Genomic DNA, 16,157 nt, shown 5'->3' with positions numbered 1-16,157 from the left:
TGTCTCGCTCCAGCTTTGTCAGTGACACTTTTGCCTCTCTACATCCCACACAGACCACCGTTCCGTGAATCCCATTACGGCCTGAGATCTTGGAAAGATCTTTGTTCAGTTTTTTCATTTTAAACAGAATCTCGTGTGCTTAGGAATAGGGATCATATGCAGGAACCTCTTCTCTTAATTGCCCCATCGTATTTTTGCTGAAGCTAGCAGAGCGTAAACACCCCCACACCCCCATTACAATTAATACCTCTGTTCCCACAGACCTTATTTTTCCTCTTCGTTGGCTCCAGCTATTTCACACGTTTCCCGTGACATAGCACAATATTGGGCATTGTATCTGGAGTGGAACCGCCCCGTGATTTACTTCAGCTGCTGTCTTTGCTGGGTGATTTCACAGCAACTGATTATTTGCTCATTAATATACAGTCATGTGAGTAACGCTCCAGTTTGAGCATTCTTGGGGGGGGCATTTCATATGCCTTTATTTTTGAACTGTATTCTTGATACTGGAGTAAATGCTTGGGCGTTTGTACTACTGCGTCCTGAGACTTGTCAGGTTTGGTGTTTGGTTTTTTTTTTTCCCCACTTGTTTAATGGCAAAGAGCATTATTCCAAGCAGCATAGTCCACATCGCCTGCCTCCTCCCCCCTTCTCCATAACCGCAGCCAGACTATTTTTCCATTCATTACAGCATCGCTATTTTTGGGTATAACTTAAGATGATCCTGATATGGTGGGACTCCAGCTGCAGGGAACCAGCATAATACTAGTACATGATTGCTAATAAAGCCCCAGTGAACTATGGCAGGGTGCAGGTCTTCTGGAACCTAAACTTAATTACTATAACCCAAGTCACCTTCGCAAAGATTTGCAAAGTAGCTCCATATTTAGAGGCTCAGAACCACTCTTTGGCTGATGGGGCTCACCAGAAAATCCCAACCTCTGCCCTGAAGTGAGCAGGACATCTCATCTGCTGCAGCCCTGGAAGCTCAGGAACTCTGAAATACTAAACTCTGGACCAGAATACATGAAAAAAAAAAAAAAGATACTCTGAAGGTCATATATCTGATTGGCAGTGTAGAAGTGTCTCTAAACTCTTGAGTTGAAGACCCTTTCATTGGACAAAACTGTATGAATCCCATTATCCTCCAAAACATACAATTTCGATATACAGTGCACAAAGGAAATACCGTGTGATGTTCAACTAACATTTGGATAAACTGGCGGGCCCCTGAGTGTAGTGGAAGGTGGTTCTAGGTCAAGTTCTAGATCAACTTATGGCTCTAGACTTAGTTCCCGATCATGTTCTAAGTCGGAGGGAGGTTCTAGATCCAGTAACATGGAAACTTTAGTAACTGCTTAGTTCAACAGCCTGGACTTCATTATATTAAGTAGATTTCTGTAAACCATTATGGTATTGACTTTGTATTTCTTCTGTATCTCAAAAGGCCAACAAAAACCAGTCCAATCTTGAGTTCACAAGGACCTACAAAAAGTCTTTTGGGAATATTTTGATAGTTGAGCAATGAAGCCACATAATTCCTGGCAATTTCTAGAGTATCTTCCACTGTTTTGCACGGTGGTCCGACTTGAAGATGACATAATTTATGTTATCCACAAAGCCTTTACACTGCAAGGGAAAGAAATCAAGATGGCTCAAAGATCTTAAACGAGCAACACCCACCCTCCAACACAAGATCTGCCTTGTGCCAATGTTTGCTTTGGAAAGAAAAAATGCTGAAAATACATTACCCATTTAGAGCTTTTACACTTTATTTTACATCAGTCATCTTTATCTTCACAGCACCTGGGAGAAATTTAGGTGTCTGATTCTGTACTGTTCCCTACTATAAACTTTGCATTTTTTACATATGACAAAATTGATCAGTTTTAAGCATGACTTGCGAGAAAATAATTTTACTTGACCCACTTCATACTCGCTTCTTATCCTGTCCTCCAAAAATCTTCCTATCTTCTGTCATACTGAAGATTGATTCTATTGGGGAAGATGAAGACCTAGATAAAATTAGTAAAGGACACCACAAAACTGCAACTGCGAAAACTGAGCAATGGAAAAACAGTAAATTTAAAAGTCTCTTTAAACCCATACAAACATTGAGTGAAGTAACCCAGTCCCCAATCTGAGCGTATTTAGGCCTGTACGTTCCCGTATTGTACATTTATTAAAAGTGAAGACAACCTTTACAACGTGTTTAACAGGATGAGATGAAGATTTGATGCTCGCATCTCCAGAAACGTTTCAAATACATAACTAACGCCTACAAAGATTTTAGCTCCTAAACTTGAAAAAATACTAGTCTGGAATAGCGCAGCCTTTTGGCACCAAACGAGATTCCTGCGACCCTCACCGTCAAGCAGGCGACAAGGGCAACACGCTGCCACGAAAGGGGCAGTTCATCCTTAGCATCACGCTAGATGCTCTGCGCTCCCTACGAGCCCTCTGCTCATGCTTCAGGAGTTTTCTTTGCAACCAAACACCAAGATCATGCGCAACACAAAAGCGGTTCGGAGGAAGAGCTGGCACGTAAACCAGCCACATCCAATGTCTATCTTCTGTTATCTGACAAGATCAGAGTAACTGTGGAAAGAGAGAGTCCCCCAGCAGTCTAATAATACTGCTCAAGATCAGTAGCAAAACTATTAAATGCTGTAGCGGGAAGGTATGCATCTGCTTTTGCTGAATTACAAAAATCCAGGCAACAGAAGTACTAAGGAAATCCATCTCGCTGCAGCTTAGGGGAAGGATGCTGTGCCAGCAAAGCAAGAACTCACGATCCAGAATCCATATTGTGCATCCTTGAGACAACACTGTTTTCTAGGGGAGGTCAGGCAACTTCTGTCCTCCCCTCCGGCAGCTGCAGCACAGAATTTAGGTTTGTAACACAAAGTTAGCTGTGGCTTTAACACATACTTTTTAGCTTAACTAAAAAATGCCTTTTAACTACAAAAAAAGCCTTTTTAGCTTAAATAAAAATGCCTTCAGGCTTATAGGGTTAGTCTCTGCATCTGACAGAAACAGGGTTTTGTTAAACTTGCCTATGCTGTTTCTAACTGCTGGATGACGGCAGGCTCAAGAAAAAGAGCCAACAAGCTCAGTATGGCAGCACCGGAATGACCATTACAATTATTTCCTACTGCAACCTACGCGGAAATTAAGTTTCAGCAGCAGTATTTCAGCTTTCAGGTTCTTGTTTTGGTTAAAATGGATTTGTTCCCTCAGTGGCATCGGGCAAATAAGTTGTATTTTCTTGAAATAAGCTCTATGTGATGAATTTATGAGAAATATATGAGAAAGGATGTAAAAGTTCACAAAGGAAGGAAAGCGTTTTTCAGATTTAGCACTTACTCAGGCATCTGGAGGCCTAAGGTTTTGGTAGGAAGGTTAAGGTTTGTTTGACAAGGTGGTCATTTGTATAAACCCAGGCCCGATCACGAAGAGGCTGGAGGTTATTCCCATCTCCTGGCAGTCCGGGCTGATCAATCGCCAGACCAGCTAGCAGAAACAAGGTAGGTAAGAAAAAGAAATAGGCTAGAGAAACTGAAATGCCTTGTTCTTGCCTCAAAACCCAGCTCAGGCTCTGCCATGTGTGCGGTATGAGAGGACAACCTTGGTCAACGTGCAAGTGAGAGGCTTCTGAGGGAGAAGATTTTGGGAAGCCTGGAGGAAAAAATGAACCCGTACCTGTGTGTCTACCTTTAAAGATGAGTTTCGGCCTAAAAAGACCATGGCTGAACATGTTGGAGTGGGAGACGGACCCGGAGTAACGATGGAATCTCAATATGAGTATGGTCGTTCTCCCCTTTATTCAAGCTTACAGAGTACATATAGACAGATGCCAAGAACATGCGTCCACAACAGTTGTATGATTGGCTTACAGCCTCTGTTCACGCGCCAAGGCGGCGAGTGAGATTGGTACACTTCTCCTCTTCGCGAATGTAGCTCCTTCTTCTTGTTTACCATTCCACTCTCTCTTACCACAACAGGCTTTCAAGGACAGTTAACGGTTTCCTCTGAGCCTTCCCTCTCATCAGAGACTGGGTTGCTCATGGGAATCAGATCGTGTCCCTTGTTACTAAGCCATTCCTCCACATGAACAGTCATCCCCTGCCTTTCCTTAGCTACTTTAAGACTAAAAACAGCTGAAGGAAGTTGTTCTCCAGATTTTGAAGGGAACAGTTCAATTAACAGTTCAGCGATGCTTCAACAGCACCACAGGATATCCCCTAGGATCGGAACTATGACAACTATGAAACAAATCTGTTTTGATTCTCCTCATTGTTCTACATGTTGAGCATCTAAATCCTTTTGTTAAAAGCAAGCCATCACAGAGCAGAGACTTTTCTGGTTTGCGCCCTCTCAAGCACTTGAATTACCTTTCTACAACACCAAAAAAAAAAAAAAAAAAAAAAAAAAAAAAAAAAAAAATCAGTGCTCCATTGCTAGAAAAAACCTACGCATCTTACATCCGTCATTATAAAAGGACCATTTTTAAGTCACTGTTTGCAATACAGAATCTCAACCCATCTTTGCAGCACTGCACTGAATTTTCCTTTGGGAGCCATCAGCTTTGGCAATGACATCTGAAAAAAAAAAAAGAGACTCTGAGATAACTCTGTAATTGGAGCATTTTCATTTTTATTCCTTTTAAAGCAGACATCAAGCCATTTCTGAATTATTAGTGAGGAACTTCTCCATAAAAAGCTGTTTTCCTTACTTCTAGCAAGTTTAGTACTACTGAAACTCAGTAGCAGAGTTCATAACCTCCCTAACGCTTGAAACGGCTGCATCACCCTGTAACGCCGACTCCAGACAGCACGAGCTGATGATGCTATCCACCTCCTTACTCAAAAAGATGATGTTACTTGTCAGTAATTGCTATTTATTGATTCAGTATCTGTATCTGTTATTTAGCAAATCAATTTTAGTTTAGAAATACTGCCAAATGTCTTTTATTCTTTATTCACAGCATACTGCAAGTTGCTATAGTGCAGTCATATCGCAGTATGTGAAGTTACTAGGACATTAATAACATGCAACACCGTACGCAAAAGGCATGCCGTTCTTGACCATATAGATTGGAAGTAAGCAATTAAAAACAGTTTGAGCCATTCTGTTGTACCCTGATGGTACTAGAAGCAGGATTCCCAACCTCCAGTAAAAAAAGCCATTTCCTGTAATTCAAGTTATATTTTATTGCTTACATATTTTTCATAGACGCATAAGAAATACTGGGCAGTATTTCCTAGACTGTATACAAGACAATTACATCTGATGGCTGGAAACATTTCAGACTAAAAAGACCAAACTCTGTAATACAATGTGTATGGGCTTCAGAGAAGCTGAGAATACTCAGGGCTTGAAGATGTGCAGTATTTTTATTCATGATAGCGGAGAGCTTATAGAGAAACAGTTGCTATTTGGGTCCAGTTAAATAAAGCTCGAAACCTATTGCCTTTAGAATAACATGCAGGGTAAATATATACTGACTGATTTGCTCTAAAGGTTGCAGGCTGACCGACTGACACTTAAAAGCATTGGGTTTTGTTTTCCCAGAAGACCAATGACTTCATGGCAATGAAGTTGTCCTTCAGGAGATTGAGGGAGCAGTGTTTCAGACCTGCACTCCGCTCCCTTTATGTTAGTCAAATATGTAAAAGACACGGCTTCGGTTATATATGTCACCTTACGTTTCTATGCCGTTAATGAAAAAATAAAAGCATAGAAGTGAAAGTAATACAGCAAGACAACACAGTGTTTTATGAAGTGCTCATTCCCCTCCCCTTGATCATTAACCATTATTAACATCGTCACCGCTGGTTTTCCTTGCACACAATGCTTGGGAACACATGAAATCCAGACGCTCCAACCAACATCCTTTATTTTGACCCTGCTAAACGTGCCACCACCTTCAAAGCCTTTTGCAAAGCTATTGCTTCATTTTCAAGGAAGGAATTTGCATTTCTGGCTCTCAGAAACCCTCTTCTGGAGCCCTCTCATTTGCCTACCACTGCTGTGGACTTGTGATTTCTTTACCTACTTTCCCTAAAGGTGCTCTACCCCGTTCCCATCCCTAAGCTCATCCCTGGGGATCTCGACCTTCAGGTGACTTTCAGATGCCCTTCCATTACACCATGTCAAATAGCTCACACGAGGATTTTTCTTTCCAATCACCCTGTGCCGCTAACTCCACGTGGTAACCGAGCCCAGCCGTGCAGCAGAACTCAAACAAAGCTGTTCGTTCCCGAATGAGAGCACAGAGCATCTCGCTGACTCTACGATAAATTGTTAGAGCAAGCAGCAGCTCACCAAGTGAAACAAGAGATGGAAACACGTTTGAAAAGTAACACAAACCAACAGACAAAGAACTGAGAACTCCCATTTTCAGTTACAACCAATAAATTGCAGAACCTGCATATTTTCAGCTTGCAAGTTATCATTATGTAAAAGTCTTCTTTGAACAGTGGTGTTTTTAATAAAAAATAATTTATTTAAAGAGTACTTGCAAGCTGTCACTAGTGTGCAGCCTGCGTGTTCCCCTTTCACATAGCTTGAGATCTGTGTGGGAATGGGACCTTGTGAAGACTTGCCATGAGTTTGTCACCACAACTTCACAGAGTATCTGACTCCAGAGTATCTGAGAAGAATATTTAAATCTCTGATGGATTTTTTTTTTTCCCCTGTGAACTAGAAACAGGACAACCAAAGCAGGCTTAGGGGGCTCATCCAGCAATGGTACCTCCCAAAATGACCTGACCACACACTGACCTACCATGGTAGAGATACTCCAATCTCCAACTTTGCTTAGCGTCACTTACTATTCTCTTTAATAACAAAAGACTATAGGGGAAAAACCCAAAAAAACCAAAAATAAACCAAAAGAGAAACGGTGACAAGCGTTTGATTTCCTTTCGCTGCTGGAATAATGCCTCCTCCTCATCAGACAAAGCCTGAACCTGCGCAGCCCCAGCTAACCGCACTCTGCCTTTGGGTACGCAGTATTTGTCAGGCACCGCACCTCCGACGCACCTGAACTTCCCGTCTGACAGGATCGCACCCCTCAGCTTCCCCACTGCTTCTGGGGGCGGTGGTCATCTCTTTACATACGCTCCATGAAGTCATGTAACAGTGTTGATTTTGGGTTTCTAAGTGACTAACCCCTACTTCAAGTCACTTTTGGGAGGTCGGACACGTAAACTGGCTCCTTAACTGAGAGACCCACTCCCATACAACTAATAACATGTAGCATAACAGTAGGATATAAAAAGGTTCTCTCCTCCGACAACCCAAACACTCTCCGAAATATCCGAGTTAAAGAACATGACGTTTAAGGCTGCGTTATACGCAGAATGCAAAGTTTTGCCCTTCGGGTCAGGCTATGAGGAGCACTGCAGTAATGCAGATTGTTCCAGTAATTCTTGAAGAAGATCTGCTGACAAAACCGGCATACGTGCCAACAGTCCTTCGTGAATACTAATGTCTTTCTAGCATTGCTGGCAGCACCAGGCAGTACTCCTCAGGGCTGCATTTCTGTAATCGCTCACTCTGAACAAGGGAAAGGACTTTTCACTTACCCTATGAAGCCCCTTGACAGACCAACTCCATCGGGACTGGGCTCCCCTCGGGCCCCTCTTCGCGTCTTATACTGTAGCACATTGTCAGCCTGCGGGACTGGGAGCCTTGGAGAGCTTTTCTCATTAGCAGAGCAAAGATTACTGGGCAGAGATGGTAAGCCACGTTTTGGCCAATTTTGTCTCAAATACGAGCATCGTTCAATGGCAGAGATAAAGGTCTCAGCCTAAGAACCAAGTACACCTCTGTTTCTCATCTGCTGCAGCCACAAGGCTTCGTGGCAGTGACAGACTTCCCCAGATCCACATTCAGGAGGCATTTATGAGCGCGCCTGCACTCCCCCTTTCCTCAGGGCTACATTTCAGCTGCTGGGGCTGGTTCTGCAGCTTCACAGGACTTACCGGGCTTGGTAAGTTGGTTTCATAATACGGTACTGGAAAAAATTGTCAACCAGCAGATAATTTACCCTCAACACAGAGGTAATCTCTTTTTTTTTTTTTTTAAATGTACTAGGCCAACAACAATGGGCAAGCAGCCTTAAATTAATTGCCCAGAAAGCCACCTCTGCTGACTATCTCAATTTGTGGATTCCAGCAACATCCAGACTGGGTTTAAAACCTGTTAGCGAGTTTCCAGGCCTCTTGCAGCCCCGCTCATTTCTAGCTGCTTCCTTCCCTGCAGGTATCAGCCTACACCGAACATTTCCACAACTCCCTTACACTTTCTCTTCTTATACCCACTTTCTTGCTACTCTTTACGTTTTTCTCTGCCCGTGTCAGCAGCTTGCGGACCAACTCCTAGAGGCTCTGCAAAGAAAACCAGGATATAGTTCAGCACACTCACAGTGTAGTTAGCATAGATAACTTTATTGCAGAGTTGAAAGTTGTTCAAAAGAGTAGGTAGGGACTTAAGTGGCTCCAGCTGGCTAGTGATAAAAAAATGACAGATTTAAGACAGTAAACATAGACTCACGATGCAAGATCACTTCCAACTCTACTGTGCTTGAGCAGTTGCAGAAGAGACCTGCAGTCTCAAAGAGAAGTGAAAATGTCACACCAGGAACAGCTCTAAAATAGGTTGGGAAGGGAGGAGAAGGTGGTCCACATAACTGCACAGTGATGGCAAAATTAAGCATCTAAGAAAAAACTGTCAGCCTGCAGCGGAGAGCTGCAACGGCCAGAGCAGCAATACAGTTCATCTGCAGGAGTTGCTCCACGTCTTTGCCATTTAACATTTTATCAAAGTAGGACACCAGATAAAGAATACTCACTAAGTAAGATTCAGGACACCAAGCTCCAAAAAATAAGCGCTAGAAAACGCATTTATTGACTGAGAGTTCAACTGGGATCCATTTATAAAATGGAGGTAATTTTACAAAGCTCCTCAACTTTCAGCATCACTGTGACAACCAACTACCTGAAGAACACCCTGTGCAGTTAACAAAGGTACTGATTACCAGGTAACATGGAGACGCTCGTGCTGTGACTTTAAGGTTTTGCTGAGCTTTCCCAACATCTAGAGCTACACCACCTTTTCCGTATCTTGGACAATTACACCGAGTTCTATTAACACAGTTACTTTTTTTTTATTCGGATTATAAACCCAAATCAACTTGGATAGATTTCCTGACATGACATACCAATTTCAACAGTCTTAGGTGATCATCTCCAAGGAATGAAATACTTAACTCCTGTCAGGCATTCATATGGGCTAACTTAAAAGAAACAGTCTTTTGAATGTAAAAAAATATACATTGTAACAGTTGACTTAATAAACTTACCTCTCTCTCTTCATTAAGATTCTCCTAGATAGATGGAACTGAGCATTAAATAATCCTCAGCACTTCCATAGCAAAAAGTCACCCCCTAAGACAAGTATTTTAAGTGAACTTTAGCCTGTTCTTCAAGTACTTTGCACCAGCCCCAGATCCACTGAAATCACCGTCTCCTTCCCTTTTCACATGCTCTCTATCAAAAACCCCACAGTGATAGCCTACACAGTCAGGAAAATGTACGGTCCCCTGAAGAACTGCTAGTCTTGGGTACAAAGCCAGTTTTGGAAACTTTTTCCTTGCTCCCCATCAGCCCAGTCTTGTTCACCTACCGAAAACAGAGGGAATCTTCTCTTGATTTTGCAAGCTTTGTACGATTAGTCGTAAGAGACACAGTGGCAAGTAATATTTAGCACTGGAACTGAGCCTACTTAAAATATTTTCAGAAGAGCCTATGTAAAGTGCTGATAATTACCAGTTTGATCAACCACAGACCACCTTCCTACTTTTGTAAACACACAACTTTAAAAAATAGATTCCGTACACCTCTTGACACTGACAGACAGATTTTTCTAACACTATTCAGAAATTTAAATCAGAAGTTTTTATGCTTGTTGCCTAAATACTACCCCAATTTAGACCATTTTAGAATCTAGTGATAATTTTATTTAAAAAACCCCTTTATAACTCATTAAGGTTGGTGCCAAACTTGGCACCGGTACCAATGATTTGCCAAAGCTGGATCATCCCATTATCTCTCCGAACAAAAAAGCAACAGCAGAGAAGTACAGCTTTCAGGATGCTAAGTTAAGGACATTTAAACAGCTACGCTCAATATTCCGCTGTAAGACAAATTGAGCAAAACTGTCCTTAGTGTACAGAAAGCTATATTAATCTTTCATGGTAGGTTTTCTTTATTACCAGTATTGAAAATAAGTCATGAACATAAAAGCAGCAGAAGTCAGACTAACTGTAATTATTTTCCCCCACTCTTTCCCCCTCCCTCCCTTCAAAGTTCTCCGTGGATACAGAGACCAAAGTGTATGCCGTGTGAGAATGTAAATTAAATCATGCATTTAAAATGTATTTGAATTTATGTACAGCAGTAACAGTTCACGAACGTTACGCAGTCCCTGCAATTACATTCGCTGGAAGGTAAGTCTTCACTTTTCTCTACTGAATCTTCTGATGGAGAAACAGAAAGGAGGGGTGGAATCAAGGAGTAAGGAATGATCACAGTCATTAAAAATTTTGGGAACTCGAGTAGTAAACCTTGGAGAGTCTTCTACAAAGTTCCAGAAATAATTGGTGGCAACGTGTATATATTGCAATTTTATTTCATTCGCTCAAACAAAACGTTAGCATGTAAGAAATTTAAAATGACACAATATGATAAAAATAGCAGAGAATGAACTGAGAAACTAAAAAGAAGGTAAACCTAAATGCATGAAAAGTCAACATTCATTAGTGATCATCTTCAGTCTTTGATTGACACTTGATGCTCGATAACTTTTTAAAAACAATGAACTGGAAATCATTATGACTATCTGAAGAGATTTCAGCACCAGCACTAAGATTTTTACATTCAGTTGGTTTGCAGTTGACTTGGTAGCCACTTGTCTATAGTACAGGTTTATCACAGGTCAGATCACAGTGTTGAGGAAAGCAACGCCTTCCTGGCATTAGAAAGGATCCCTTAAACTGCCCTCAGCTTAAGACATCCATTGTACAAAAGCACAGAACCACCACAATATGGTTTTTAAAGAGCTTAGTTACCAGTAAGCAAAATATTCTTAGCTTCTGCAGTTCGTTTTCAATACTGAAATCTCTGGAAACGGTGCAACTGTCAGTAGGACAGGAAATGTCTACAGTAATCTTTAATTCAATCCGATTTTCTGGAAAGAACCAATTCGGCAGTTTGGGATTACAGAAAGTATGTATGTAGAAGCAGCACAAAAGACGACATCTGTTCCTTTTTCTTTTAAACAGAAATCATGTTAATTGTAGACCAAGGCACAAAACGTTTAGTGCATAAGCCAGTTCCTTGCACAATCTAGTAGTTCATCCTTTAATTTTGGACCACTTATACCCATTCATGCTATTCCACTATGCTACTCCTGGACTCTCCTAGAAACAAATCAAACATGATTTCTGACAAGGGTAAACTTCCTTAATGCTCAAAAAGTCCGTGGAAAACAAAAAGTTACATCAACAAAGATGAAAATGCCTCCTCTTGTTTTGAGAAAAACAGTACTTGACAAGCTTACTATGTTTTTTTTTTTAATGCCTTCAGTAAATGCATGCAGAAGAATGTTTTTGTTTTTCTTTTTTTTTCTTTCTAAAAAATTATTAATAAATTAGGCAATGGAGTTAGGCAACGTTTCCACTGTAGTCTTCTCTTAGAATTTGAACCTATAGAAACAAGAAATGTTTGAATTGGAGAAAAATTTCCCATTGAAGCCTTTCCAAAGCTGTAAGTGCTGTTTTGCTTTGGTGTTCAGCACTTAAGACAGTATGTTATTGAAAGCATTTGTCCTACGAATGGAGCGGCATGTACTTTTAAGCTGAAACATTAATCTCCCCAAAAGTTGTAAGTAAACTTTTCTTTTGGATCAGCACAGATCCCAAAGCAAACATGGCACCGTTACGGCTCAGAAAAATTGACAGTGCAAAGGAAAAAGGAAGATTTTGATCCATATTCCAAAGCACTACAGATCCAATTCACAGAATTTCTATTCCACTGAACTATACCACATTAAAAAAAAAATAATTAAAAAAAAAATTATTACAAGCATAAAATCTGAAAACCCTGGGAAACAGAAAGGTATCATCTCCCCTAAAAATGATTCTCAAATTGCTGACTGAATCCAATGGCATACCACTGCTGTTTTTCAGGGTTTGGGTTGTGTGGAGCTGTGGGGTTTTTGTTGGTTTTGAGTTCTTTTGGAAGGAGGGTGGCAGATAAATTAGGAGGAGAAGGGGACGTTTACTGTGACCTCGTGCTCCGTCGTTCTAAGGTAACTAACTGCTGTCCTGTTTCATTAAACAATCAAAAAAGGAGTCTCAGAAAAGAGTGAAGCAGAGGGTCATGGTAAAAAGGTAAAGGACAACGCACTTACGCAGGGGCATCCTCAGTAACTCAGATGCCTGCATGTTTGTTCTCTCACAGAGAAATAAGTTAGGTTCACGTGGGAGTTTCAGAACCATTATGGAAGTATTACTGAATTTCAAATAGAAAACTGAAAAAAGATACAAAAGGATTAAGTACCTGGTTCCATTAACATGGTTACTGATAAAAGTCACATTTTCCTCATGATTACACATGCATGTAAGATGAAGAAAAAGTGTAGAAATTAATAAAAATGTGTCACCTTCCCCCTCCCTCATCCCGCATCTTTCTGGGCATAAATTAAGCCTTACAAATGAAAAGGCTACTCTGTGACATGCAATTTTTCTTTTAATTAAAAAGCTGGCTGTGTTGTGTTACATTACAAAAATGTCCACATGCATAAGTCTAAAAAAAGCCCCAAAATCTACTGTAAATCTACAACATACTAATGATTTACATTTGACTGCTGATTCGCATTATGTAGAAGTCTTAGATTTGGTAAAGCATCGTAACAATGTAGGAAGGCATCTACATCTTTAAACTCTGGACTGTATTTGCTTTTTTTTTATTATTTTCCTATAAAATTGCATGAAGGCTAACTAGAGAGGCTTCCTATCATAGAATTCCAAAATCTTGATATGTCATCACTGTCTAGGTCATTCACTTAGAAATATTGCCCTTTAAAAGCGCGCGTTTCTAATTGTTCCATGTTTTGTGAACTGAACTTCTACACATCTGATCTTTTAAATTATCCATGGAAATTATCAGATACGATAGGAAGACAAACCTGAGATACATTTGAATTACAACAGTATAACTTGCTAACTCCTTCATTAATACAGAAAACCTCTCTGAAAAGCCTTCCCAAGCTTTTCCCTGTTTTTTGTCTTAACAACAAATTCTGAAACATGTGCAATTTTATCTTGACATGAGTAGACTTCAAAGCACTGTGATCTTGTCTGATAGGTGTAGGAATTTCTGCATAATCATTACAGTAACTTTAAGAGTCTTTTCCACCCTGCTGTAAAGGTCAGAAAAAAGCTGCAAACTAGGAGGGGAATAGCATATCACCAGAGTGATGTGTCTGAAGCTTTTCAGAATAGGTTGTTTCTCCCTCCTTCCAAGCGTCTGTCTGTCTGTCTCCGTTTTCTTCTAACAGCTCACAAAATGTAGTCAGTTTTATACCAAGTTAAAGAGTCACATCGGCTTAGTACTAGTCTTTCTATGCAGTATTCGACTTGCTGAGTTCCTGCCTGATAGCTAGAGAGAAAAAGAGAGAGAGAGAGAGGTTAACAAATCAAATAGTCAAAGTCAAGGCAGAAAGCCAGAACACACAACTGACCCCTTAAAGAAGGCTCACCCTGCTCCAACAGTCTTACAACGTGAATAACCTATATGCAAGATAGCTTCATGTGGCTTCAGACAAGTGTCATTCTCAAGCAGGCAGTACCCTTTTTACTCCTGTAAAATTTTTGTTAATACCTTATTTTTCAGTTCTGCATCTCCAGCAAGTCTATGACCTTACCTGATGACAATCACTACCACTGGGATTATGAAGGAGTGTGTGTGTGGGCTCATTTATTTAAATTTTTTATATTTGTTTTAAGAGCAGTCTCAGGGCCCTCCCTTGTTTGCATCGTACTGTTCTAAAGGGCTGCGGTACACAGCTCAGTCAAAATGTAAGGAAAAGCACTGCATTCTCTGTTAGCCCAAAACCAGCCAGCTCTTTCTTTCTACGACATCAGTTGATGACATTTGATATTTTACCCACAGTGGTATCAGTTTAATATGACTTCCCCCCGCCCCAGCTTTTTTCCCATACTTTATTTTGGTACTTTCCACAAAGCAAATAAGCACACCAAGGTGGTAAGTCACACAGGGTTTTATTTACTTCTCAACTGGTGGACCTTTAAGATCATGCTTTTTCAATGATTTCCCTTAACTACAGAAGAGTACTTCGGAAAATACCTTATGTTAAAAATAAAAATTAAAGTTGTGAGAATTCTTTTCTTTGACTCTTATGTTACAAACCAAAGAGGAGAAGACTGAAAGCTGGAAGCACAATCCTAGTGTGACTATTACAAGTATTGAAATATGCACCTCAGCAGCTCTGGATAACCCACCTACCACCACATGACACTAAGGATAACTGCAAATCACTCAAATACAGCATCCCTCCAACCACTTTTAAAATACGCTACTTGGTGTCAATGCTCCATTAAAACAAAACACACAGGAGAGAAAACATTGAAGCACAACAATCAGAACAGGACTGGCACAAATGAAAGTATGCCACCAGACTAAGAACGAAGCTACTTTTACCAGTATATCATTCTTGGGCTAGAAACACATTACATTTACATTGTTGTGCACCTGTAGCTACTTACTCTAAGTCTGAAGAGCAGAAGCAAGCAGATTGATACCTACCATCAATGAGTTCTTCCTTTAATTTCGTTAACTCCTTCCTCATTTCATCTAAAATGTCCTGTGGTGTCAGAGCATAAATAATAGATTAGTTTTGCAACATGAACAGATTTACAGGTGACAAAACTATTTTCTGTGGAGAGAAATCTGAAATTCTTCCAACCTTTAATCAACCTTGAACACTTCTGAAATGCCGAACCCACCCTTCAGCTTCCAAGTTAATCCCCTAAACCTAAAGCATCCTAAAACAGTCTTACTGCAGGTACAATGAAGAAAAAACCTTCCGTAGAAGTCCTACAAATTGATTCCTGTAGAACTTGAGAGGAGAAGGAACATACTGAAGTTAGAATAATGTAATTGCTAAATAAAAAGTAAAAAAAAAATATTTGGCACATCCCTTTAAAATACAGATGAAATATGATGTGGAATGCAAGAAAAGTAGGTAACTAAAAACCACAAGCCAAGGAAACATTCAAAGCGAAAAAGGAAAAAAGGGAGAACAAGTTCTCAAGGTATTTCCAGTCACCAAGTGGAATATGAGGGAATGAAGGTGACGGAGCGAAGTGCCGTCCCCCGCTTGCTGTTTTCTCCATCCTTTTGTCTAAATGATGTTAACTGATGATTTGGCGACAATATTTTTACAAGCAGAGTGGGGGGTAGTGTCTGTTTCTGGAGAGGAGACTGTCAGCTCCTGGCCAAATCTGTAGTCAGCAGGAAACTCATCCAGAAGATTTCAGCTGTTTCTTTTTCAGCTTTGGTGACAGCATGCTGTTCGCAACCGAATGTGTAATTACTCTAGTGTACTCTAGACTTCAGTCCTTTATGAGCTGCTGGTGGAAGACACATGCATGGACACACCCTCCCTGCCTGAAGTCATTCCTGGCGTAAGAGCACGTACCAAAGCTTCCAAGGTAGATCTCCCAATTCGCCAAGTCTTAGACAAGGCTCTTGGACAAACGGCAAGAAGCCTTGGAGAAGGAGTATGGCCACCAGTTGCTGGGAAGGGCAGTGGCAAGTAAGAGCTTGCCATGCGTCCAGTAGCAATAGAGTGTGAGACGATTTTGCCTCCAGAGGAAAGAATCTTAACAGAGGCAGCGAGAGTCAGCGTGCTAGAAACTTGGGAGAGCTGTGCTTTATGGGATGATAGGATCCCCATCCTCTGTGCCTTCAACTCGAAAGAACCACAGAGAAGAAAAAAAGCACCCCAGAAAAAAAACCAGAACAAACAGAAGTTAAAAAAAAAAAGCAGCCAGACTGCCATCT

General features: G+C 40.7%; 1 protein-coding gene across 4 annotated transcripts in view; it reads right to left on the bottom strand.

The window, feature by feature from the left end:
- Window positions 1-10,576: 10,576 nt before the first annotated feature.
- Window positions 10,577-16,157, bottom strand: part of ENAH (ENAH actin regulator) — a 99,886-nt gene continuing 94,305 nt past the window's right edge. For all 4 annotated transcript variants that reach the window (XM_059830055.1, XM_059830060.1, XM_059830068.1 and 1 more), the window contains 2 exons: window positions 14,898-14,955; window positions 10,577-13,730 (listed from right to left, as the gene is read on the bottom strand). In XM_059830055.1, coding sequence (XP_059686038.1) covers window positions 13,693-13,730; window positions 14,898-14,955 — 96 coding nt within the window. In that variant the 3' untranslated portion in view covers window positions 10,577-13,692. The remainder of the gene's footprint in view (window positions 13,731-14,897; window positions 14,956-16,157) is intronic.

Source organism: Gavia stellata, chromosome 2 (genome assembly GCF_030936135.1).
Source record: "Gavia stellata isolate bGavSte3 chromosome 2, bGavSte3.hap2, whole genome shotgun sequence".
Classification (NCBI taxonomy): domain Eukaryota; kingdom Metazoa; phylum Chordata; class Aves; order Gaviiformes; family Gaviidae; genus Gavia; species Gavia stellata.
This window is presented reverse-complemented; position numbering and strand designations above follow the sequence as displayed.